At 35.7% G+C, this 26,304-nt stretch overlaps 1 protein-coding gene, 1 long non-coding RNA gene and 1 other non-coding gene across 3 annotated transcripts; 1 reads left to right on the top strand and 2 right to left on the bottom strand.

The window, feature by feature from the left end:
* Nucleotides 1-298: 298 nt before the first annotated feature.
* KCNRG (potassium channel regulator) lies at nucleotides 299-4,561 on the top strand. Its single transcript, XM_036831945.1, has 2 exons — nucleotides 299-914; nucleotides 4,321-4,561. Exons 1-2 carry the CDS (start codon nucleotides 334-336, stop codon nucleotides 4,559-4,561), a joined length of 822 nt encoding a protein of 273 aa, XP_036687840.1. The 5' UTR covers nucleotides 299-333.
* Nucleotides 4,562-5,495: 934 nt separating this feature from the next.
* On the bottom strand, nucleotides 5,496-5,568 carry TRNAG-CCC. The gene has a single exon. It is a non-coding gene; the product is annotated as a tRNA-Gly (tRNA).
* A 3,647-nt stretch (nucleotides 5,569-9,215) lies between these two features.
* Nucleotides 9,216-13,434, bottom strand: LOC118884449. Its single transcript, XR_005017290.1, has 4 exons — nucleotides 13,220-13,434; nucleotides 12,154-12,212; nucleotides 10,730-10,796; nucleotides 9,216-9,334 (listed from the first exon to the last, which is right to left on the bottom strand). It is a non-coding gene; the product is annotated as an uncharacterized LOC118884449 (long non-coding RNA).
* Between the last annotated feature and the right edge of the window lie 12,870 nt (nucleotides 13,435-26,304).

Raw genomic sequence — 26,304 nt, 5'->3', positions numbered from 1 at the left:
TTTTTTTTTTTTAATGGGATACAGTAAAGGGATCTATTTGACACATGTCCTCAGACATATTGGCAGTTTTCCTTAAACTATGGAGTTCCTCATCTGTTACTTTTTCATTCTGTATACTGTACGTTCCCAGGCAACTCTCAAATTTGTAAACACAGCTATGGACACACTATTTGCTTTAACAGTAGTTACCTGGAAATCGAGGTCTCTGTTTCTGTCAAATTCCCCTCCCCTACATTTCTTAATCATATGTAACATTTGTGGTTACAGGTTGATTTTCAAGTTCCTAAGTCTGTGCCTGATGGTTTGTAGCCTCTAGTGTGAAGCAAGAGGAAAATGAGTAGTCAGGAACTGGTCACTTTGAACGTGGGAGGGAAGATATTCACCACAAGGTCTTCAACCTTAAAGCAGTTTCCTGCCTCTCGGTTGACACGTATGTTAGATGGCAGAGACCAAGAATTCAAGATGGTTGGTGGCCAGATTTTTGTGGACAGAGATGGTGTTTTATTTAGTTTCATCTTAGATTTTTTGAGAACTCACCAGCTTTTATTACCCACTGACTTTTCAGACTATCTCAGGCTTCAGAGGGAGGCTCTATTCTATGAACTTTATCCTCTGGTGGATCTCTTAAACCAAGAACACCTGCTACAGCCAAGACCTGCTCTTGTGGAGGTACATTTCCTAAGCCGAAACACTCAAGCTTTTTTCAGGGTGTTTGGCTCTTGCAGCAAAACAATCGAGATGTTAACTGGGAGAATTACAGTGTTTATAGAGCAACCTTCAGCACGGACCTGGAGTAGTAACTCTTTCCCTCCTCAGATGACCTTACTTCCACTGCCTCCACAAAGACCTTCTTACCATGACCTGGTTTTCCAGTGCGGCTCTGACAGCACGACTGATAACCAAACTGGAATCAGGTATTTTGTATTTTGAAGCCTCTATTCTACACTGGTTCCTGATGTTTCCCCTCAAAATTGAAATTTTCTCATTTCAGTTTTGGAAAAGAATGATTACTCAAAATGATTTTTTGGGGGGAGTAACCAGCAGAGTTGGGTGGAATGACCAGATAATTATTGTCCAAACTGAGATACTTTTCAGAGTGAAAGAAGGAGTTGTTATTATGTGGGACAATAGGAATAAATCAAAATTGTCCAGGGAAAACTGGGACTATGGTCATTCAAGTTGTAGGAGGAAACAATTTTATAGATTATGTTCCATTTCTATGGAATGAGAAGCCTTTTTCTCCCCAAGGGTTTCTTTTCGTTGCTGGTATATAGTAAAGGCTCAACAGTTTGTCATGATTTCCTTACACTATGTACAGTTCTTTCAGTCCTTCTGATTTGGCTACTGATTTTTCTCCATTCCACTTTATTTTTAAACACCATTAAGGCAGATATATCTCATGGCAAATCTGGTCTTCTGTTACATTATTGGCACTCTTACACAACTCAAAATATTGGGATAGGCTGTCAGTATATTAAGGATAGTTGCTTCTGAGTCAGTCACTTTCTACCCCTGTTATTCTTGGCTGGACCCTAAGGTGGATTTCCACTCTACTGTCACGGACACTTTTTTTTCGCCCCTTAGAAATGTCTTAATGCTGTCCCACTATTATTTTACTGTGAAAGCTGGCTTTAATTTTCAGGAAGGGAAAAAAAAAAAGTCTGCATATGTTCTTTACTGACAGTATTTAAATAAGATACACGTTTTTGGGGTCAAGGTAGACAGACATATTTTGGGATATTTTCTTAACTTTTGCAGTAACCATCAGAAACGATCAATGTTTACCCCTCCCACAACATACCCCTTGGTCCTGCATACCAGCTGAAGAACCCTGGGCAGTAGGACAATTCTTAAGTTTTTACGCTTTATAATTTCCTGCCTTTCCAAAGAGGCATGAAATGTCATTTTGGGGAAAGAGATCCAGCTAACAGGCTGATTGTGGAGAAAACCTAAGACCCTATCTTCACCTCAAAATGTTTTAAGATACCTCTGGTCACAGTTGGTGGGGTACTAACATAAATAGAAGGGAAATTACCAGTTTTTTGTTTTTTGTTTTAAATTTGTGTGATTAAGATCTTTGGGGATCCCTTTCTAAAAAGTTAAAAAACTAAGAAAAAATGGTGTCATTGATTTCAAGAAGGAACATGCAAGATAAAAAGGTATCCTGGAAATACTAAATGCTCTTTAAAAGCTATGCATTTGGAGAAAATGACTATAATCTTGAAAAACATTAGAAACTCAAGTTGGGATATTCTTTGTGTGTACACAGTGACAGTAGTTTTCCCTTTGCTGTTAAGTGTTTGTGTTTTACAAATAGTACAAAAAAGTTTTTTCATCTTAATGAGAGAATGACATATTTAAATTCCAAAATAGATAATTCCAAATCCAGAAGCTATTTTTAAAACTGACTTTTTCTTGCATCACTAAAGAGTATTCTTTTCAGTTGTTTGAAGTTTAGAATTTTTTTCAGCCTATAAGTGGTCGTGATTTTTTTCTATAGTTCCAATTTCAAAGTAGAGGTAGATAACCCAAATAAGGTGACATTATTGGGAGTTCAGGTGATCGGATGAAAACTCTTGGTCTTAAGAGGCCCACCTTAGGTATATAATTATTTAGCTAGCAATCATTTTTATTTCTTGCTCACTCCTTGTGGTCTGAATCTGTCCATTCAGATGTTTTTTTTGAAGGTGGAAAGTGGAGGAGTAAGCTTGAATGGCTCCTCAGAGTCTGGTGTATCATCCAGCTGTTCAGTATGTTCTACTAATATGATTTATCACTCTGAGGTCTTGGTAACCTAGCAAGTTGCTCAGTTATTATCTCTCAAGTTCACAGTACTAGAAATACTTGGCGTGCATATTGCAGAGGGCCATTCCACATTATCAAGTCAAGTTATGGTCACAGGATTCTAGAGTCTCTTCGGTAGCCATCTTCTATCTGACCTTTCCTTTATAAGCTAGCTCAAATGGAAAAGTGTACTTGCCTTTTAAGTTTTTAAAATAAGTTTTGATTTTCCATTTCCCATTAGTTTCTTTTATCTTTTTCTTATGCCTTGAAATCTTCCATTTTTCATTTTGGCCTCTTAGGGAATCAAATATTTAGGCCAAGTGATTTCTTGCAAGTACATTCCACTTTGTTATCACCTACTATATACTATTTGCATCTTAATTTTGTGAGATGTTCTGTAACATTTTTTCTCTTTGACAAAAGTTTCTAGGCTATAAAATCAAGATCTGGGGTTTGCGGGTAGATGAAATGATTTACTAATGTTAAAAATTTGCTGTATTAAACATAAATGTGCTTTTGATATGTACTTTGTAGTTTTATAATTCTTACATTTTATTATTGAATTTTTTTCTTTGCCTAGAATGAGTTTCTAAATGTGAGCTACAATAACCACTCTATCAATCATAATTAAAAGGAGGCCAGGGATGACCCCAAGGCTCTTTTTATCCCATAAAACCACAGATAGTTTAGGTTGCTGCCTGGAACTAAAGCCTTTTTTTTTTTTCACATCTCATAAACAAATGGTGGGAGGACACAAAGGATATAAAAATATCCTGATGGTAGATAAAGAAGGGGCAATATAGCTATATCTTTATGGACATGTTATGTTGACATTATTAAAGCAACATATAGTCAATCTGAAAAGTTCAGGTATATTTTTCTTGAATAATGTGTATCAAGTTTTCCAGAAAGTTTTGTCATTTTGACTCCAGAAGCCTTTTGACCCCATGTTTTGCTCTTCAACAATGGACAGTTATTGAGAAAAATTGACAATAAAATCTTCTTGACATTTAACATCTGCAAAATTTCACCTGAAAAATGCATTTGATAGGAGAAAGTCACAAAAGAAAATCTGTAATGTCAGTGCTGGTAATGGGTAAAATTAGATCTAGGGGGAAACTGTAAATGTATCAGATGTTCATTAAAATGATTGAATCAATTAATTAAATTGATTAAAACAATATTTAGTAAGTTGAAAACAAAATTTGGAAATAGTTAAATTACATTATATGAAAATTAAGCTAATTTAATTGTTTGATCAAATTGTTTGCTCCAGAAAATAATTTCTCAATGAAAATTCATCAATGTTAGCTATATTCCTAAATGTGGAATTAAAATGACTTTGGAGATCACAGCAAGGTCTCTGTTTTCAGTAGCCTGAAAGTACTGGCTTGGATTTATAAATGAAGTCTTTAAAAGTATCTGATCAAAAAATGGTTTGATACCTTTATTTGAGGTTATAAATCAAATATTTCTGTTTAGTTTTGCTGGTTATTAAAGGGCTGTTTTATAATTGAACATTTTTGTGTGTCCTAGGTATGTTTCTATAAAACCTGATAACCGAAAACTGGCCAACGGAACTAATGTCCTCGGCTTACTGATTGACACTTTATTAATGGAAGGCTTCCATCTGGTCAGCACCAGAACAGTATCCTCTGAAGACAAAACTGAATGCTATAGCTTTGAAAGGATAAAAAAGCCTGAAGCTCTTGCCATGAACAAAACACTGAAACCAGAGACTACCCTCATGCCAGAGCAATCTCAGAAAAAGAAATGAGGTTCTCTGTTCTCTTTTAGAGTAAAAAGAAATTGCCATTTTCTTGTTTGGAAATTCCATATTTAGGGCATATATGTTAGTCAAATATGTACTCACCCTAACTTTCTGGCCTTCTACCATGCCATCTTTGGGCAACCACAGCTTAACAGTGCTTAAGCCACACTGACTACTTGCTGCTCTAAACAACACCGTGCACTTGGTGCTTTGGCGCACGTTCCTTCTACCTTCAATGCCTCTTTCCCTTTCTCTTCTTCATGAACACTTATAAAGCGTTCAAGAATGGACTGTGGAATCAGACTGCTTGATTTCTAATCCCAACTAAGTCACTTACTAGCTATATGGCTTGGGCAAGTCATTTAACTTCTCTCTGCCTCAACTTTTTCATCTATCAAATGAGGGTAATAAATATATCTCCCTTATAGGATATATGAGGATTAAAGGAGATAATGTAAAGCACTCAACACACTGCCTGGCACATGGTAGGCACTCAGTAACTATCAGTGGTGATAATGATGAAGAAGATGGGTGACCCACTTTCAACTGTACCTCTTCTGTAAGGCCTTGTTTTCCTTCTTTCCTAGGCATAGTAATCAGCCCTTTCCTCTATCTAGACTTACGTGCCATCATAAAAACAAATTTTTCTCACTTGAATGTGAGCTCAATCCACTCAACAGTTTTAACTCTACTATGTGTAAAGCACTGTGCTGAACACTTGGTGAGAAATACCTTTGTTACCAATTAGCACCTACTCTGGTAAAAAGCTTTTGCATATAACTTCTACTAACATTTCAAATACACATATTACTTTTTAAAAAATATTTATTTATTTGGCTGCGCTGGGTCTTAGTTGCAGCATGTGGGATCTTTTAGTTGCGGCATGCAGAATCTTTTAGTTGTGGCACGTGAACTCTTAGTTGCGGCATGTGGGATCTAGCTCCCTGACCAGGGATCGAACCTGGGCCCCCTGCATTGGGAGTGCAGAGTCTTAGCCACTGGACCACCAGGGAAGTCCCCTACACATATTACTTTGACTTAGTGAGTCCTCTTGTAGGAATTTCTCTTATATACATGTCTTTAAAATATTAGGATAGGGCTTCCCTGGTGGCGCAGTGTTTGACAATCTGCCTGCTACTGCAGGGGACACGGGTTCGAGCCCTGGTCTGGGAAGATCCCACATGCCACGGAGCAGCTGGGCCCGTGAGCCACACCTACTGAGCCTGCGTGTCTGGAGCCTGTGCTCTGCAACAAGAGAGGCCACAATAGTGAGAGGCCTGCGCACTGCGATGAAGAGTGGCCCCCCACTTGCCGCAACTGGAGGAAGCCCTCGCACAGAAACGAAGACCCAACAGAGCCATAATTAATTAATTAATTAATTAATTAATTAATTAAAAGGTGCTAATAATTAAAAAATGATGTTTTAAAAAAATATTAGGATAAATATCTAGAAAGGGAATCATTAGATCAAAGAGTACCAAGTACTCTGCACATAGTAGGGTTAAAAAACATTGAGTGGAAGCAGTTGAGCAGCATTTTAAAAAGTACCATTCATTCATTCAAAAACATCTGTTAAACATTTGTTGAACACTATACTAAGTTTTCAGAATTAAAACATTTACTCATGACAAAAATCCTTATTCTGGGCTTCCCTGGTGGCGCAGTGGTTGAGAATCTGCCTGCCAATGCTGGGGACACGGGTTCGAGCCCTGGTCTGGGAAGATCCCACATGCCGCGGAGCAACTAGGCCCGTGAGCCACAACTACTGAGCCTGCGCGTCTGGAGCCTGTGCTCCGCAACAAGAGAGGCCGCGATAGTGAGAGGCCCGCGCACCGCGATGAAGAGTGGCCCCCGCTTGCCTTAACTGGAGAAAGCCCTCGCACAGAAACGAAGACCCAACACAACCAAAAATAAAAATAAATAAAAATAAAAATAAATCCTTATTCTCAAGGAACTCACATTCAAGAGAGACAGTGTATCATCATAACAGCAAAAATTGGAAGTAAACTCAAAGTTCATCAACAGGGAATGGGTATAAATTATGGTTCATACAGTGAAATACCGTGCAGCCTTTCAAAAGAATGAGACAGCAGTTTATAAACTAAGAAGGAAGGATTGTCAAATATATATCAGTTGAAAAAAAGCAAGGTGTAAGACAATGTATAAAGTGGAAAAATATACTTCCACTTTATATGCGGTACCTAGTTTCCATTTGCGGAAAGATATATAATACTCATATATCTATATTCATGGAATTTTCAGCAAAGATATGTGTCACCTGTAGAGAGGAAACTGGGTGAGTGGGGTTTGGTTGTGGGAGGAAGATTTACTTTTCATCAGACCAGGTAGGTCTTTTTTAAAAAAGAAAGAAAAAGCCATACCTGAAAGATTGTGTGTGTGTGCCAGGGTTGGGGGCATGTTATGGCACAGTATGGCCTATTAGCTCATACTGACATAAATTTTACTCTTCCATCCTTTCTGTGAAACCCCTACACTTAGTAAAGAAATTACACTCCAGAAATTTATAGTAGTTACTTATAGATTTGTGTACTAAGTTGCAGGGAAGAAAGATTAAAAAAAAAAAATTTCCTAATAGTACCTCAAAAGATTATGTATAATGGAAAAGTGCAAAATACTTCAAGATTAGTAACGTTAAGGTTAGCAACGGAAAATAATGACCCAAATAAGAAAAAAAAGCCTTATGAATGAGTGTTTTGTTTTTGGTGGCACACATCCTCTCTTTACTGCAGAAAAAACCAACTTAGTTGTTTTAGTCTGTCATCTTAGTTTTGGGGATGATGTGTCTGGCCTGGTTCCCTTGCGAGCATCATATTCGAGGGCACAATATTTCTATTCTGCTAAGTTTTGGGCACGCGTGTGATTTAACTAGTTGGGTGTAGTTGGCATGGTTATATATGTTACACTGTTTAATTCCGTATAGGGCTTTGCTGATAAGATGATTCAAAACTGATAACTGGTTAAAAGAATAGTGAAGCAAAAAATACTGTAACTACAGGTTGGCAAGGAATAAGACAGGAAATGTTTAAACTGCTATTATGTGTTCTTAGTCATTCACACTTGCCGGAAATTAGCTTGAGATGAGAAATAAAATGTTCTTTTTAATGTGCTAATAGAAACATTACCCTATGGAAACATGTAATATATATACGTTTAATTAATTCAGTCAGAAAATATTTATTGACATCTACTGTGTGCCAAATACTGTCTAGACACTGGGGAGCAAGGAGCTGCAAGGAGCAAAATAAGGTCTTCCCTTCTAGAGCTTACTACAATTACAATTCATAACATTGACAATGGGTTTAAATTAAAATAACTTAAGCCTTTAATTAAACAATTCCTCAAAAGTCATGGGTTTACAATCCAGAGGTCTTTAGAAGGAGATAGATTACCAAAATTTAAAAATGTATATTATTCATTAGGAAAAGTGTACTTTCAGAGTGGATTGAGTTTCTTATTTTAGTAAATATTTTAGAGATGATATTATCTGGAGACACATCTGTCAAGATTATCTAAGTAATAAGCCTCTTGTCTTCACTCCAACACAGAGTGGGGCACTGTAACGGGGATGTCAAGACGTGCAAAAAAGAGTCTTGTTTTAGAAAGGGAGGCAGGCATATGGTTGGAAGAAAACAGGCTTATGTTAGATGCACCACAGGCAAATTTAAACTCTTGCCTGCTTTAGAAAAAAAAAAAAAGACTTTAACATCTTCATATGAGCATCACTTAACTTCTCGACTGAAGTGATTATAAGAAAATCATAAGAAATTATAAGAAAATAATGGCAGAAGCTTGTCTTGGCCAGCCAAACTGAAAACTTTGGTCTATCAAATCATATATTTCTATCAATCCATCTCAGATACACAGGTATGAGTCATCACAAAGCATGGTTTGTCAGTCTTAACAATACCAGTGATAGTTGGGCCTCCCCTATTCTCCCACTTATGTTTGTTTCAGCCTCTTTCCATCACCTACAGTTTCATTTCTGATAAGGCACTAAAGATTTTAGCTTATTCTTGAACCTCAACAATGTAACCTTATAAGTTGTTGGAAGTTCTCCCTACAAAGATTTTCTGAAAAAGAGCCCTAGTGTTGAATTTTACTCTCGAATTTAATATACAAGTCATAATTACAAAGAATCTTTAGGTTATGTTAAAGTCGAAATTAATTTGGGCTGCTTTCAAAATATATCTGAATTCAGGAGCCTGAAGTAATATAAAATGGTCAAGGGAAAGCAGCTTGAGAAATATATGATTTAGGGAATTGTAAGCTGTTTCTATTTGTCTTGTATTCTGTTTATATCTGACAAATGTCAGCTTAGTTTTATAAGTCTTTGTATTGGTTCTCTATCATAAATAACAGAAATGGTCACATTAACAGAGACCTTGCTGGAATAACAAAAGACTTGCTAAGACTTCTAACTATCCCGTATTCTACTTTTATTTTTCCTCTGTGCTGGGGAAGTTGACTCTGTAATAGCACACTTAGCAATGTAAAAGCCACTAAGAGGAAATTTTTAAAAAGAAATTTGGGAAATTTTATTACCTTCCTGGAGCCAGTGAACCCGTGGAAAACACCAGTGTGACATCAAACTTAGTGTTTTAAACAAAAGTTCAAGAAGTATAGAGATGAGATGAAAATATATTACTTAAAATACTTAGATTTCTGGAAAATCAACAACATCATAGAAACCATAATTACTCACCAGCTTGGTCCCAGAACAGTTTTGTCATGAATTGTTCGGCCTTCTATTGGATCTATCTGAGATGAAAAGTTATGTGCAAATTTCACCAAAAGACTCATCATCTCAATATTTCTGAGCTCAGAAAATGCCTTAATATATATCTAAGCTATGAGGTCGATCCAACTCCCAAAATATTTTAATAGATAAAGAGCTAACACCTTACATGGTGAAGGGGAAATGAGTATTAAGCATGGCACAGAATAAATAAGCAACAAAATACAGCAAAATAAATAGGAATTTGCTCCCAAAACTGAAATGTGCCTAAGACTTATTTAATCATACAGAGCTTTCTGCACCTTCAGATTTCACACCAACACCTCAAATCTAGAAATCATTGTTTTAAAGTGGTTTTTTTACTCTATCAGTTGAGTAAAACACACCAACTACCAAGTGTTTCTATTTCATGTTACTTTTCTCATTTCACAATCTGGTAAGAATTTGAATGTCTTTGAGTTCCCAAGTTGGAAGCCAAACAGGAGAGGTTTATCTTACCCTTCTTGTAATAAGAGACCCCAAGAAAGTCTGGCTGCAATGTCTGAGGTTCCATGAGTTCTTCTAAGATGAGGACTGGGATTGAGCTTTATATTGGTCTTTATATTCCCCCACAGTGCTGGACATCTAACAGTCTTAACTGAACTGAACTGAACAATTTGGAACACTATAGTCTCAGTAAACAGGCACTTGGAAAAACAAGAATTATAGTAGATTCAAAGATAGATGAGGATACTTTACATAAAGAGTCTGAAAGAGTTGATTCAAGTTAAAGACTACAGAAAAAAACCCATGGTATTTTCTACTAGAAGTTTATGTGGGTAATCACACAAAAAATGAGATGAAAGTCTAGATGTATATAGAAATACTAAGTAATTGAAAGTTATGCAAAATTGGACTTTCCTGGTGGGGCAGTGGTTAAGAATCCGCCTGCCAATGCAGGGGACACGGTTTCGAGCCCTGGTTCAGGAAGATCCCACATGCCGCGGAGCAACTAAGCCCGTGCGCCACAACTACTGAGCCTGCGCTCTAGAGCTTGTGAGCCTCAACTACTGAGCCTGTGTGCCACAACTACTGAAGCCTGCACGCCTGGAGCCCGTGCTCCACAACAAGAGAAGCCACCTCAGTGAGAAGCCCGTGCACCACAACGAAGAGTAGCCCTCACTTGCTGCAACTAGAGAAAGCCCGCACACAGCAATGAAGACCCAACGCTACCAAAAATAAATAAATTAAAAAAAAAAAGTTATGCAAAATTATACATTTAATCAGAGTAAAATAGCTCAGCCAAAACTGGAATATACCATAATTTGCTAATAAAAATGCAATGCTACAAGAGTGCTTAGTAATTAAATAAATATTACAGGAATACAAATTCAGAATGAATGTTACCTGACTATAATCAATATTAAATCTTGACTTACCTCCATAATTTAGGAGTCATGAAAAGATAGTTGAAGTCATCAGACCAGGCACATAAGTCAGATGCAACTAGGATGGAAATACAGAAACAAATGTTCCCAGTTCTGGATAACCTGCCTTGAAGACATAGGTTCACTGAATTCGGATTAATCAGATGGTTCAAGGATTTAGGTAAAATGGTATAAAAGACTCTGGTATATTCAGAAGACATGTTACTGAGTTTTTTAAAGGCTATTTTGGAGGCATAGATTAACATTTTAGGTTTCCTTACATATCATTAAAGCAGAACATATTAGAAATTTAAAATGTAGAGTAATGTGGTATTTCTGTCTCATGATGGGCATGTAATTACTAGGTAAACAGATCAAGATACTTTGACTTTCTAAATAGGAATCCTATAAAACAAGGTTTAGCTCCTAGAAAATCAAAATACTTGCTTTCAATTAATTTAAAAAAAATTTTTTTTTTTGCTTTGGTCACTTTTTAAACTTCTGGCTACAATTTAAGCAGTACTGAATTCCTATTTGATTTTTTTTGGCTAACACTTTTCTTCAGACGCAAACCCAATTTAGGGTGAAAAGGAGAAAATGTTTTAGACCTCTTAGACAGAAGCTTCATTTCCTCTTAACTGTATTTCTCCATCAAAAACAAGTATTCAAATAAGGAATCTCAATTATCTAAACCTATTTTTGGACATCTTCCGGAATTTCTTGTTATATCTCTTTTGAAATGCCACAGTTGCACTCTTGGAAAACTTGTCTTCCTGGTTTTCAAATTTCTGTTTATTATTACAACTCTTCAGCCAGAATGCCAGGTCTTTGTGCTGTACTGTGTCTTGAAACTGGAGACCAGCACATTTCCCACAGTTCAATTACTTGCTTTTCCATTTGAGAAATTAAAGCCATGTCAATTTTACAGTTTTAACTGACTGAATTATTTGGACTTTAAGTTCTCAATTTCATTCCTTCAATGTAATAACTGGGAAAGATCTTTGTTTAATGAATAGAAGCAAAGGGAAGGTTCCAGAATAATTAGGGGCTTCCCTGGTGGCACAGTGGTTAAGAATCCGCCTGCTAATGCAGGGGACGCGGGTCCGAGCCCTGGTCCGGGAAGATCCCACATGCTGCGGAGCAACTAAGCCCGTGTGCCATAGCTACTGAGCCTGTGCTCTAGAGACCACGAGCCACAACTACTGAGCCCATGCGCCACATCTACCGAAGCCCGCGTGCCCTAGAGCCCGTGTTCCACAATAAGAGAAGCCACCGCACTGAGAAGCCCATGCACCCGCAACGAAGAGTAGCCCCCGCTCGCCACAACTAGAGAAAGCCAGCGCACAGCAATTAAGACCCAACGCAGCCAAAAATAAATAAATAAAATAAATAAATTTATAAAATAAAAGAATAATTAACACATTTTAGTCACTGACCTTCATAACTGATACCAGTGCAGGATTTTCCTATAGGCACAAGCTTGAGATATGACACTCTAAGAAAAAAAGGAGAGTTTTAATTCCATTTTGGAAATGTTTATTTAAGACTACATACCCAATCAAATAATTTTTTTATGTAAATGTATGTGTTTATGTACTTCTTTTTAAAAGAAAGGGATATACTGTCTTTAATAAAGAACTTCAGTTAGCTTGTCTACCCTTATCAGTTTTGAGTGGATAACTGACGAATTTACCTCTCCAGCCAGACTTTTACATTGAATTCCAGTTCTGTATATTCAGCGACTTTTAATCAAAGCATTTCAAAAGGAACGCCTGGATATCATCTTAAATTCAATATTACAAAAATGGGACTCAAAATCTTTCCTTCTCAAACTAGCTTCTCTTAACTCTCTCCTTTCAGTGATACTATCATTGTCTTCCAGTACAGAAAATGTGTAATTTTGGACACCCCCCTTTTATCCAACTCATCATGATGTTCTACAATTTTTTCTTTTGAAATATCTTAAATTTATTCTCTTATCTCCATTCTCATTGCCACTATTCTGTTCAGGTTTTCTTCACTCCTAGATCACCACAGTAGTCACATGCCCAGTTTCTTTGCCAATAGACTTTCTTAGAATCCTTCTATATATAGTATAGCCACATTTAATTTCCAAAAATTCCATTATTTTGTAAGTTTTCATTATTTTGTTTCAAGAGGCCATAATACCTCCCTATTCCTTGCTATATCAAGACTAAAAGTCCTCTAATTGGTTATCTAGGCAAAGGCCCAATAACTTAGTTCTAACCTGGTTATCTAAATTCATGTAACCTTTGTCTTAGGTCTTAAGGCAAAGGTCCCAAGTTACTTTTGGGGGAATACTGCATTCTATTTTGGCTGCATTCTATTTCTCACCCACAAACCAGAAAAGTCCACTACTTGACAATCCAGTGCATCTTATTTACAAGCATACAGGCCACAAATTACAAAATGAAGACATTTTTTTATTGAGTCAGCAGAGACAACTGTCTAATCCCCCTGCAATTCCCTGAAGTTACTTACAGTTTTGAACTGAGGAGACCATCTCATGTGGCATTTATCGCCCTTTACTAGAGTGAGCTGTTGTCTGGCACTTTGCTCTGTACGGACAATGTGTTTTCTGCTTCCGGTCTCAGTCCTTTCTCCACATGGTCTAGGTACCCGTGATATAGTCAGTTCTCACTTTTTTTTTTTTTTTTTTTGTGGGGGCAGTGGTGATGTCAAAATAAGTGCCTAGAAAACAGGTCATAAAGCAAATCAGTGTAGAGGGGAAAATGCTTCACCGTGGGAACCATTATTTAATTGCTGGTTGAATTCCTGACTTCTGGCTAAATGTTAAGTATAACAAATACGTCAACCTCCCTCAAAGCCAAACCCAACCCAACAGCAACATTAGACTTTTCAAAAAAATGTAATTTATATATATATAGGTTCTGGAAATCAGACATAAATGTCCTATAGATATTATTTAAAAGCTCTTAAGGATACATAAAAATAAATCCTTATCACATTATAAATATGACTTAAATGTCCTAGCAGAAAACAAATGCTACATATTTGATCCACAATTTTCTTTGCCTTCTGAGATTTCTGAAAGCTTTTTCGTGTGACTTGGATACTGTCTTACAAAATTGTCCAAGAAAGTTTATAAGAAAACCCATTTCACTCAATAAGGTAGCTCTAGTAAGCGGAGGGATTCAGAAGCATACAATTAACTTTAGAGAGTCACTTTAAAGAATTGCAGCAGATGTTCAATACATTTATTTTTGTGATTATGGTAACGATGCTTCTTGAAAAAAATTTTTTTGAAAAGTATTTTTTAATGTAAGGACTTTTCATTCTACTACCATCTCCCATCTCCTCAGAGAGACAACAAATAAAAGCCAATAGGAAACAGTTAAATTATACTTTGTTGGAAAGTTTTAGATGATCAATCAGATCATTTATAACCCTCAAAATTTCATAGGCTTTCCAGCTATTCATACCCCCACCCACAGGTTTCTGGCTTTGATTAAGTTTTTTTAAAAAAACTTTAAGGTAGCTAAGACTTGAATGTTAATAGGTAGCATAGAATGAGAGGAGCCCTGAGCCCTGGTAAGTGAAACAGTAAAAGGTGGAGGACTTCTAAATTACCAGGCAAGAGCTTGGGCATTTCTATATTTATCTGGCTGGTATTCAGTCTTTCCAGAACATATTAATTTATCACCAAATCACTACTGATTTTCAGCAATCAACTGCCATTTATCAAGCACCCACTATGTTAGACTTGTAGAGTATACAATAAAAAATAAAATAGCCTCTGCCCATAAAGCAGGATGTGTTAATTGTTCTAGATCAGGAATAGGAGCACAAAAGAGAGAAATGGTATTTCTGGGAGAGGAAGAAAAGTGAACTGGGAAAATTACATGCAGGGGCTAGATAGCCTAAGAATATTTAGACAGCTGAAGATGAGGGAAAGGACATAACTTGAGCTAAGGCTTGTATGCAAATTAGAGGTTTGGAAAAGGAGTACAGTGTTTTTATTTGGCTTAACAACAGTACTGTGGTATTTGCGATCAGTCCCATAGTGATAAGGTCAATCTCACCTGGGCAAAAAATATCCCTGAGAGTAGACTTTTGGCTATGCAACGCCTGCCTCTCAAGATTTCTCACTTGATTTGCTCAGTTAAAGGCTATAGACCCCCAGTGTTTCAGGTAAACTCATCTAATTTAAGCCAAGATTCCTTCCAACATTTCTTACAAATCGTGATTTTTCTTCAAATCATCACACCTTGATTTTCGAAGGGCTGCAGGCAATCCGAATATACTCTCATTTTCTTCAATTAGAAATTAGGGCATTTTATGCAAAGGAAGGAAAACAATCTCAACCATGGTTACACTCATTTCCCTACCTACTCCCCAGTACCAATCTGTTTTCAACCCAGTAACTCTACTTTACTCCTTCCTACTTGATCATGCTTTGGTTCATGTTTTCTGCACTTGTAAGTCTCCAATTCCTTCATTTCACTGAATTAATCCTATCTATTCTTTAAGCCCAGCTCATTTTCAACCTCCTCTAAGAAGTCTTCTCTGTTGTCCAAATCCACATTTCCTTTGAGCTTCTATTGCACTTCAGGTCAGCAAGACAGACTTTACACTCCACTCTTCTCTAGTTGTTTCCTGTAAGTTAGTATAATATTACCATCTAGGCCAGAAGTTCTTTGCCGACAGTGACCATCTTTTTTAGACTACAGTGAAGTACTGGGCATAGAATAGGTCTTTAATAATAAAAGATTATCTCACTTGAAAAATGCAAAAAGAAAACTTTCAAGGCATTTTAAGTATTATTATAATAAATATTCTTGATGAGATGAAATTATATTCACTCTCATTTACGGAATATGACACCTCAAATTATCACCACCTCAGATTTTTCACACTATTCAAAAATAGATTTGCATATGAATAAAACTGTGCTACTCTACTTCGGTAGAGTATATAACATACATTTATGTACATAACCATGATCAAAACCAGTAGCCATTCTTGGGACTTCCCTGATGGTTCAGCGGTTGAGACTCTGTGTTTCCACGGCAGGCGGCACGGGTTTGACCACTGGTCGGGGAAATAAGATCCCCCATGCCACAGAGCCAAAAACAAAACAAAACAAAACAAAACACCAGTAGCCATTCTTGATAATTTAGTCCCTTCTGATACAATTTCTGGCAGTAGGAGAAATTTACAAGTACATGGCCTTGCTTACAACCAACAGATTATAACTGAAAGGTTTGTAATTTGAATCCTTTATAGTGTACACCTTTCAAGTGTGTTGTCAAATTATGAATACAACATAATTTTGTTCAGTTTGAAATAAAGTAAAATTTTGCTGAAAGGAAACTGGAATTCTTCAAATTGAATCCTTAGTTAACCTGAATTTGTCTCTTGCACTCTACTTCAAGAAAAAAGAAGTTAACTTTAAGAAAAATTATAATCAAACACCCTCTGGATGTTATGGCTTAAAATACATTAAACACTACTCTTGAAACTTCTATACTTATTATTACATAATACTTTATATGACTTGATCCTTACATAAAATTTAATAATATTCAGCATACTGTTTAAGAAAATATACTGAAATATTGTAATTTTTATTAATATTTTACAAAATATTCAAACAAGGTTCAAGATCATTGTAAACGTCAGTTAACTAAATCATCTGGTACTCCATAGTGTCCCATTAATTCAATTAAATGCTTTCAATGAAATGCTTTCTTTATCTGATAAACATTAAAAGATTTCTTATTTTTCATTTACAGTGCCTCTCCTTCTTCAAGTTTCTATGGGGGTTGTTTTCCTTTTGTTGGCCACGTCTCATACAGTCAAGGTGACAATCTGACAAAAGGGTAGGAAAAAAAATCTAATTTTTTTTTCTAGAATGGAAAACTTAAATATATAATATCTAAAATTCTAAGGTGATAACTAAGGTTTCCACATAAATCTACAAGATTATTTAACTTTTTTTCCTTTGCTTTAATGAGTAATATGTCAGTGTACAGAATTATTCATAAAATAAATACATTGGAGGCTGACTCTGTTCTAGGATTATAAAAATTTGGGACAAAACAGATCCAAGTTCAACCTCTTACTTAAAATTTACAGCTGAGGTTTGGAGAGAGCACTTTGCTTAAGGTCACACAAATTTAAGTCGAGCCAATTTTTAAGTATTTGAATAGGACCACATTTAACTTCTCTAGGATAGGAACAGTTTAAGCTTCTGTTTACATTGTCATTCCTCTGGCAAAGTAACCAAGCTACCTGAACACTTCTTTAGGATAATATTCACAAATTTTATTATACTGAATTATAACTTTTCATTCTGCTTCATTTCATGGTCTTCTAAACCAGTGGGAAAGCTTAAGCTTCTCCTACATGCTCAATTGTCATCTTAATAAAATGCATTTTGATGACATTGAAGATACTAGTATCAGAGGCAAATGCCTCTGAACAAAGTGACTTGTTGAATGAATGAATAGCTGTATACACATTACTGAATGAGATTCAAGTGATGGAAGCTGCATTGTCTGAGACTTTAAAAATGAGAACAAAATGATAGAAAATAACTTACAGATTCTCATGTCTAGAATCATCAAATTAATCTAATGGACATTTTCACTTCTAATTTATATTACTTGATTTTCTACAGTGTTCTTAATTCTTGTATGAATTCTTGAAGGAATCCTAATCCTAAGTTATTTCTTTAGAAATGCCTATTTTATTGCAATTTCTTTTCCCTAGGAGCCAGTAACAGAACCAAAAACATAGTCTAAAAAGGATTATTTAATCTAAAAAAATTATTTTGTTTCTATGAGAAGCTTCATCTTTTCAACTGTGGGAAATTAAATACAAAAATATTGAGTATTAAAAGTAAACACTTTGAAAACACAGAGAAGTTTGAAAAGTTATGACTATTTGTCGATAACAGAATTCTAAAAATTCTGACTTACTACCATGTTAAATAAATTAATTTATTAATTCATTCAATATTAATTTAAATGTTTATTGGATATCTACTTGTGTCAGTTTAATTTTAATGTTGTTCTTATATGTGTAAGGAAATTGTTACTTGAAATACATCAGGTATCACAAATTATAAAATTACACATTCTACACATGAATGAATTAAAAGTATGAAAATTTAAACAGCACAATTTCATATAAAAAGATTATCATACTAAGACAGGAAATGAAACAAGATGAAAAGTAAACTTAGCCAAAAAAAGGAATTTCCAACAATTTTAGACTTCTCCGTGGCAAGCAATTAGGCAGGCCTGGATTGAAGATGAGGTTATAAGATGATTTCATCATTCTCATGCTTCCTTTCGTAGGTCTCTGGATAAATTCTACTGAGCAATTATCTATTTAAAGCTAACTAACTGTTGACACTGTGCCATGTGTTGTATTTAGAATCTTGATGCCAAAATCCTATACTAATGCAACAGTATCTTAGGCTTTTTCCTTATTTAAAAATGAGGGTAATGAGTATTACTGGCAGTGAGCAATTGATTTTCGAAAACATCTTAAAGATTAAAAACAATCTTAGAGTAGCAGACATATCAGGTATATTATCAATGCATACATTTATTAATTATAAAACACCCAAATATTTTATTGACAGGTAGGCCATACCTAGTTTGGAAGGCATTAACTATGAAGAGCAACAGAGGCCACCATGTGAAATCGATCTGAGAGCAAGCAGAGTATTAAGGCTAGAGCTTCAGTTAATTTGGGAATATACTTGGGTCCTCCAAACACAAGTAGAGCCCGGAAGCCAGATGATTTCCCAATGCAGGACAAAGCATCTGAATGACATGGATTTAGGCAGGTAGGATTTAGAGGCTGGGTACTGTGGGTTCAGGAAGCTGGTAAAGTTCAGAGTCTGGGAGAGAGCAAGAAAAGAACACAAATACAGTGCTAGGAAAAAAGGTCACACCCTATGACCTCAGTGTGAAAGATTAAAGTGAAAACTATTTCTTGATGAGGTAGAAACAGAGGCAGTCACAAATGGTTGTTCTGGTTGGATTCTTACATACAAGCTGGTATGAATTCATTGGCCTAAGCAAGGTTGACTTGGATTTTAAAGCTGTCTTAAGCAATCAACTGTAGGGTCAGTCAGATGATGAAGTGGGAAAAACAGCCATTAAATAATTTTAATACTTTTAAAAGCACTTAATATTTTTTAAAAACCTTGAATCTTGAGATGGTAGCAAAGCTAAATGGAATTCCTGACCTCCATAGTGTTCTTGTGACACTTCAGGAAGAACATCTGGGAAACAATTTCAATCTGCTAGAGACAGTTTTCCTAAGACTTACATAAAGCATATTGTCAGTTTCTTTTGTCTGTTACCTAGGAGATAAAACATACTCTGTGAAATTTTTTATTCCTTAACTAATGCATCATCTCAGTAAGAGATAAAGAGCCTTCACAAAGACTTATTTCACATATAAAACTTGCTATTACCTGGCAAGAACTATTTCATGTTTCTCATTTCTCTTTCCTTGTGATCCTTCAATGAAACTGTGATATTTGTGATCTGGAAATTTCACCTAATTGATCCTAGGAGGATTCCACTGAAAAGATCTATCTTCTGGCTATCTAACAAGTGAGTTGTTTTGAGTAGCCATACTAATATTGGTATCAATGTATTCCATGATAAGGAAGGGAAGTAACATAATACTGAGTGCTATGTGCGATCATGGGCTCTATTTACTACATCAGTCACCAAATGAGCTGAGTTAAGATACAGTCTGGGCATAAGCCTATTAAGCTTGCAGGTTAGTCATAGAGAAATAAGAAAAATAATCACAATATGATGTAACATAAGCAATAATGAAACTACTATAGGGATGATAGAACAGAAAAGGGAACTATTAATTTTCTGTGTATGTGAAGGGGGTGGGAGGAGGTTGCCCTTCTGAGGCAATACCCGAGAATATTTCTGAAGGCTCAGTAAGAACTTGCTATACTGCCTGCAATTGCTCTATAAGACAGAATGAAGTTAATGATTTTTAAGCCTGCCAGAAGTCCAATTCTTTAAATTAACATGAAATACAAATAAAATGGTATGTCTCATAGCTTAGGAATAGGTAACCTGCAAAATAAGTTTACAATTCAAATGTATAATTTGTCTGCAGCCTTTTAGTTACAAAAGGTTTATTTTCTCTTAGATTTTGATTAGCTTCCAAAGAGACATGTGAAGTGAGATAACAATGCTGTTTGATGCTTTGACACCTTAAAAACAGTACAACCAAGTATGACCTATAGATTGTGTAGACTTACTCTGGACAATTAGGTGGGGCAGTTTTCTCAGGGGAGGACAATGCTACTAAGGGCTGACTGAATTCATATAGCTGCATGTATATTCATGGACTACACATACATACAGAAGGACATGGACACATAAACACCCACGTCCAGTGTTACCAAAACACACTTCTCAGAGCATGCCTCCTTGCAGTGGGATAGTAGCACCATCATGGAATATTTGAGAAGATAATTTGTGCTTAGTATAGTACTCCCACATACAAACCTATTTTAAAGTCTTAACATTCTTTGGAAGGTATCACTATCATTTTCAGCATTTTAGGGCTTAATATTTAGTTTTCTCTCCCCTACCTTTTGTTAACTATAGGACAGAGGTTGTAGATATATTAAGAGCATGAGCTCTGCAATGAAACTACCTGAGCTTGAATCCTGACTCCCCCACTTACTAGTTATGTGACATCAGGCATGCTATTTCCCTGTGACTGTTTCCTTACCTTATAACATGGGAATAATGACGTACCTCCCCCATAAGGTGGTTATGAGAATTGAAAGGATTTTTAAATGTAAAAGTTTCTGGCAAAGGACAATGTGTCAGCAGTTATTTCTGTCACTAATAGTGCCTAAAGCTTGAGTGGTTTCCATATGTACTTAAAAAAAATTCATCCACAACCCAAGGGGTGGTATTTAAATGTTTTGATTTGATTGATTTGGGTCACTTTCACTAAAATAAGCACTCAAAATAAATAATAAAAATTTACAGGCCTATTTTCCAGAGGGGCAAATAAACATTAACAAATGTGCCAGACATTTCTCCAAAGAAGACATACAGATGGCCACGAAGCACATGAAAAGATGCTCAACATCACTAATTAGAGAAATGCAAATCAAAACTACAATGAGGTATCACCTCACACCAGTTAGAATGGGCATCATCAGAAAATCTACAAACAACAAATGCTGGAGAGGGTGTGGCGAAAAGGGAACCCTCTTGCACTGTTGGTGGGAATGTAAATTGATACAGACACTATGGAGAACAATATGGAGGTTCCTTAAAAAACTAAAAGTAGAATTACCATATGACCCAGCAATCCCACTACTGGGCATATACCCAGAGAAAACCATAATTCAAAAAGACACATGCACCCCAATGTTCATTGCAGCACTATTTACAATAGCCAGGTCATGGAAGCAACCTAAATGCCCATTGACAGACGAATGGATAAAGAAGTTGTGGTACATATATACAATGGAATATTACTCAGCCATAAAAAGGAACGAAATTGAGTCATTTGTTGAGATGTGGATGGATCTAGAGACTGTCATACAGAGTGAAGTAAGTCAGAAAGAGAAAAACAAATATCGTATATTAATGCATGTATATGGAACCTAGAAAAATGGTACAGATGAACTGGGTTGCAGGGCAGAAGTTGAGACACAGATGTAGAGAACAAACGTATGGACACCAAGGGGGGAAAACTGTGGTGGGGTGGGGATGGTGGTGTGCTGAATTGGGCGATTGGGATTGACATGTATACAGTGATGTGTATAAAATTGATGACTGATTAAAAAACAACAACAACAAAAAAACAACAAAAAACCCCCCCCCCAAAAACCCCCAAATGTGCCAGGGCTGATGTTCCTTACTGTATTAACAATTCTCTCCTATCAAGAATCTCTATATAAAATTGAAAGAGAACCAGAGTAATCTGAAAAGTACTTGAACTGTAAAAACTAAGAAGCCTGCATTAAAAGATGTCATAAAAACTATCTTCTCAGCCAAGGCGTAACACTTCTTAATCAAGTCTCAACTATGATTTAGGCTCAAAAGACTGGCAAAGAATATACAGAATGATTATTTCCTGTATATGTGATGACAGAATCAACTAGACCCAGTGCCAATTTCAGAGTGAGATTGATCTTCCTAGGAACACTCCACTTAATAACTGAGCACCTACTATGTGTCTAGTAAGGTAAGAAAAGCTCCAATTGAAGCTGAATCCCCCTATATTTAACTACAGAAAGAGAATTCCAAAAGTGGCAAGTCCAAGCTATGGCGCAGCAGTCTTCTGAAAAATCCAAGCACCCTGGAATATAAATATCAGAGAATGTCACATTGACACTATGATTCAACTCTCTTCAAATCAAAACGGTATTATTAAGAATTTCTCTGGCATTGGTTCCTTCCTGTTAGTTTATCCAAATTCTTCAACTTTTTTCTCCTTTGAAGTCTTAAGAGGAAAATGAAAACTTAATGATCCAGTTCTATACTGGATTTACCCAACAGCCTTGATAAAGTAATCTTTCTTGAAAACAAATGCCAACTTATAAGTTTTTAGTATTCAAAAACTATGTTCCAATTTCAGTAACTCATTAACATTTATTTTCATTATTTCAGTTTTCAGACAAGTGACACATACTTCTTGAAACCGTGATCTTGAACTTCTTAAGGGAGTACCTTCCTTAGATACTGTCAGTTCTGTTAAAATAAGTTTTCAGTAAAAGCTGTGCTAAAACAAAAAATCTAGAAATATCCCTGTAGCTTCCTTTAGTCAAAAATTGTTAGCACAAGTGCCCTCATTTTAAAGGCAAGAATTTGTTCCAGCTGATGTATTGATTTTACTCATCTCAAATGATGTCTTTAAATCTTATTCCCTCCCCCGCCCCCATTTCATCGCTCTGAGGTCCTTGGTAAAGCAGTCCATTTCCATCATGCACACACACATCCATAGTTGGTAGAAATCCCTTGCTTAAGAGTTTATATTTGCATCCCTGAAACTCAATCTCCCCAGTTTTGTCCTTCTGTATTTTGCAATACAGAATAAAAGTCTCAATATTGTTCTTTTTCAAGCAAGCTTCTTAATACCTCCACCCACCCCTGAGGACATTTGACATCTCATATTTTTTCAGTTCTCTGTATGCCCTCTAAAACTGGTTCACATCCATAGTCTGCATGTGTCCTGACATGAACCATACAAACCAAGACTTTCAATCAACAATGATTTGGGAGAACACGTGTTTATTAGCATATAGCAATAGTTTAGCCTAAATAAATGAAGAATTTTCATGCTAGTTTTGAAATCTGTTGAACCTTTACCTAAATTCCAAACTAAATTATCCAATTTGGCTACCCAAAAAACCATCCACAATTCTTTTTTAAAAAAGGAATTTAGTTTAATGAATATAGAAGTATTGTAAACTCATCACAAATTTTTTCCTGAACAATATAACTATAAGGAACTTTTTAGAAAGAGTAAGTCATCAATTTTTAAAGATCCAAATTCCTTGGGTTTTAGGGGTAAATACATCTAAAGAGTTATATTCATAAAACTGGTCTGATAGCTTAACTATTATGGACCTGAGGCTTTACTTTTGGGTCCTTTCCCTATTTTTTCAAAGGATGCAATGCCCACTAAAATGGTGACAAAAGTGGCATAACAGAGGGTCTAACTTGACATCTGTACCATAGGTGAGTTCTGGCGACAAACACCCCTCTGAGTCAGATTTTTAGACTCCCAAATGTTTCTTTGATTAGCCAAGTTGTCAGATTCTAAACCTGCCTGTCTAAAACTGTTAAAGAGTTTTAGTTAAATTATAAAATATTGAAATGTGAGAAAAATAGGTTGAGACACACTATTTTTACATTCTAAATGGGTCACTGTAAGAGACAGGTCATACACTATGAATTTATACATGTGTCGTGTTTACATTTTGATAACCATAGCCATGTGTTTGAACTGAAATGTCCATAATTAGTAAATGTTTTTTGAATATCAAATGTGAATTCCACAGTTTTAGAACACCAGCTCAGCTTTTTGATAAATTTGATGTGAGTATTGGGGTACAAAAGAAGCACATAATTTCTCTAATGGTCTTAGATTTCCTTCAGCAAATCTTGAGCAATACATTTTCAGTAATTATTTTTCTTTCTCTTCCAATGAAAACCCTTTAATGACCTCCCTTGCTTCAGAATGGCTCTCAAACTATGCAAAGGTACACTTGGGGATGACATGCAGGTGTGAAAGAGGAAGCCAGAGGGTCAACAACATGCATCTTCTCATGTACTCAAATTTACTAAAATATCTTGAGAAAAAGAAATTTTAAAATGTACGCATTTTTACAGTAAAACATTATGGAACAAATGATAAAATTAGTGGTATTTTTTGGGTACACAGTTGACCCCTGAACAACAAGGGGGTTAGGGGAACTGACCCACCTTGCAGCTGAAAATCCACGTGTAACTTTAGAGTTTGCCCTCTGTACTCACGGTTCCTCATCCTCAGATGGTGTAGTATTGTAGTATGTACTTATTGAAAAAAATAAGTGGACTCTCACAGTTCAAACCCATGTCGTTTGGGGATCAACTGTACTTTAGATAAATGTAAAGAAAAACTTTCTGAGCCAGGAGCATATCTCATATCTCTTTTCCAGAGGGTGATGTTCTTTCCAGTTTCTGGCATAGTCATGAATTAAGAAATAAATTTGCTAATCCATCTATACAACTAGAAGGAAACAATATACTGCTAATAATAGTTGCCACTGGATGGTAAAAATGTAATTTTTAAATAGAATTTTTTGCCTTTTTCGAGGTTTCTATGCCTATACATTATTTTTATGCTGGGAGAAATTAAAACAAACTTCATTTTAAACAAAAATCCTTTTAAGATCTGAAAGTCAGTTTCACTGTGTTATTAAATATCTGTAACTATAAAATAAACCAGATTTGTTTTTCTTTACAGCTTATTAATATAGTTTCAAAATTAAAATAGATACCTACTCCTTTTCTTATACTTACCTTTTGAGGTTTTGGGGGCTGGAAGACCGGGGAAAAGACAGCAAAACCTCTCAACAGAGAATTCAAGAAGTGATTCTTGACTTCCTTTTCACCATTCCTTTGAGAACACAGAGTAGATTGCTCCCCTGAAGCTGATTTTAAAGTTATCTGATTTTTGAAATTACCTGTTCAGTCCTTCCCATGGTAGTTAATTCTTCATTATCACTTCTAAATTTCCTGAACCCATAGGAACTTAGGGTTTCCATTTACAGATTTCTAAAGGAGGTGATTAAGTGGTGGTAAGGCTGCTGCAAGTAACTGTTGTTATTTTTCAAGGAGCTCTCTCTTCTTTTCAAAAAAACAAACTCCCCCCCTCACTCACAAAAATCATACATGCTTATTTATCATCAAGAATAAGTAAGATTTATCTCACATCCATAGTGAACCAGTAATAGCATTTTAGCATATGTATTCTTTTAATGAGTCTGTTCACACTATTTGGTAACCTTTTTTCACTTAACCATGAAGTTTCTAGCTCATTAAAATACTGATTACATTATTTTAAACAGCTGCACAGTATTCCGCTCAGCATATTATTTAATCAGTTTATTATTGGACACTTTAAAAACTTTCAATCTTTTAATATTATAAACACTATAATAAACACATGGATTACTTCTTAAATGAGTATATTTATTAATCGCTTTTACAGTATTAGAAAATTGAAATAGAGAATCCAGTATTCTTTAAAAAAAATTTTTTTTTTCTCAATCATTCAGCTCTTTATTGAATGCCTTTTTATGTGCTGTGATGCTCTAGGTCACTCAACTTTGGCCAGATACAGATCAACTATAAAGCTTTAAAATCATGATGCCTGGGTCCTACTCACAAAGAATTCTTTTAATTCTTTAATTCTTTTAACGTGCTAAAATCCTAGAAATATATTATGACTGGTCCACACTCTACTGTATGTGATATATATTTTAATACAACCGAGGAAAAAATCAACTATATCACTTGTCAGCATAAAATTAATATTTGAACTTTGGGACCTAATATTTAGGCTGCTGTTTTGAAGTTCTGGATGTCTTAGTCCACTTGCTTTTTGTTGTTTCTTAAATTTAAATTTTTTCTTCACATTGCCAATACATTTATAAAAGGTTAATACACATGAATAAATGAGATACAATTAATGATTAATGATAATGAATGTTCTTCTCTGTTAAGTGAGAGAAAAAGGTTCAGAGCTACAGGTATGAACCGTTCGTAACATGGGAAGGAGGGATAATGCCAGACTGTTAAAGTAAGGAAACACTCAGCACACACAAGAGGTTGGACCTGCTTTTTAAAAATGTACAGGAATTAGTCGGGGGAGAACTGGGGTGGTGAAATGGCATAAATAAGGGCACAGAGATAGAAAAACAGACGGAGCAGGACTAGTTTGCTTGAAGAAAAATGGAAAAACTTAAGGCTGGGGCAAGATCATGAGGTCTAAGTTAAGAAGTCTGAATTTTATCTTATTAGCAAAAGCAT

This window comes from Balaenoptera musculus, chromosome 18 (genome assembly GCF_009873245.2).
Source record: "Balaenoptera musculus isolate JJ_BM4_2016_0621 chromosome 18, mBalMus1.pri.v3, whole genome shotgun sequence".
Classification (NCBI taxonomy): domain Eukaryota; kingdom Metazoa; phylum Chordata; class Mammalia; order Artiodactyla; family Balaenopteridae; genus Balaenoptera; species Balaenoptera musculus.
This window is presented reverse-complemented; position numbering and strand designations above follow the sequence as displayed.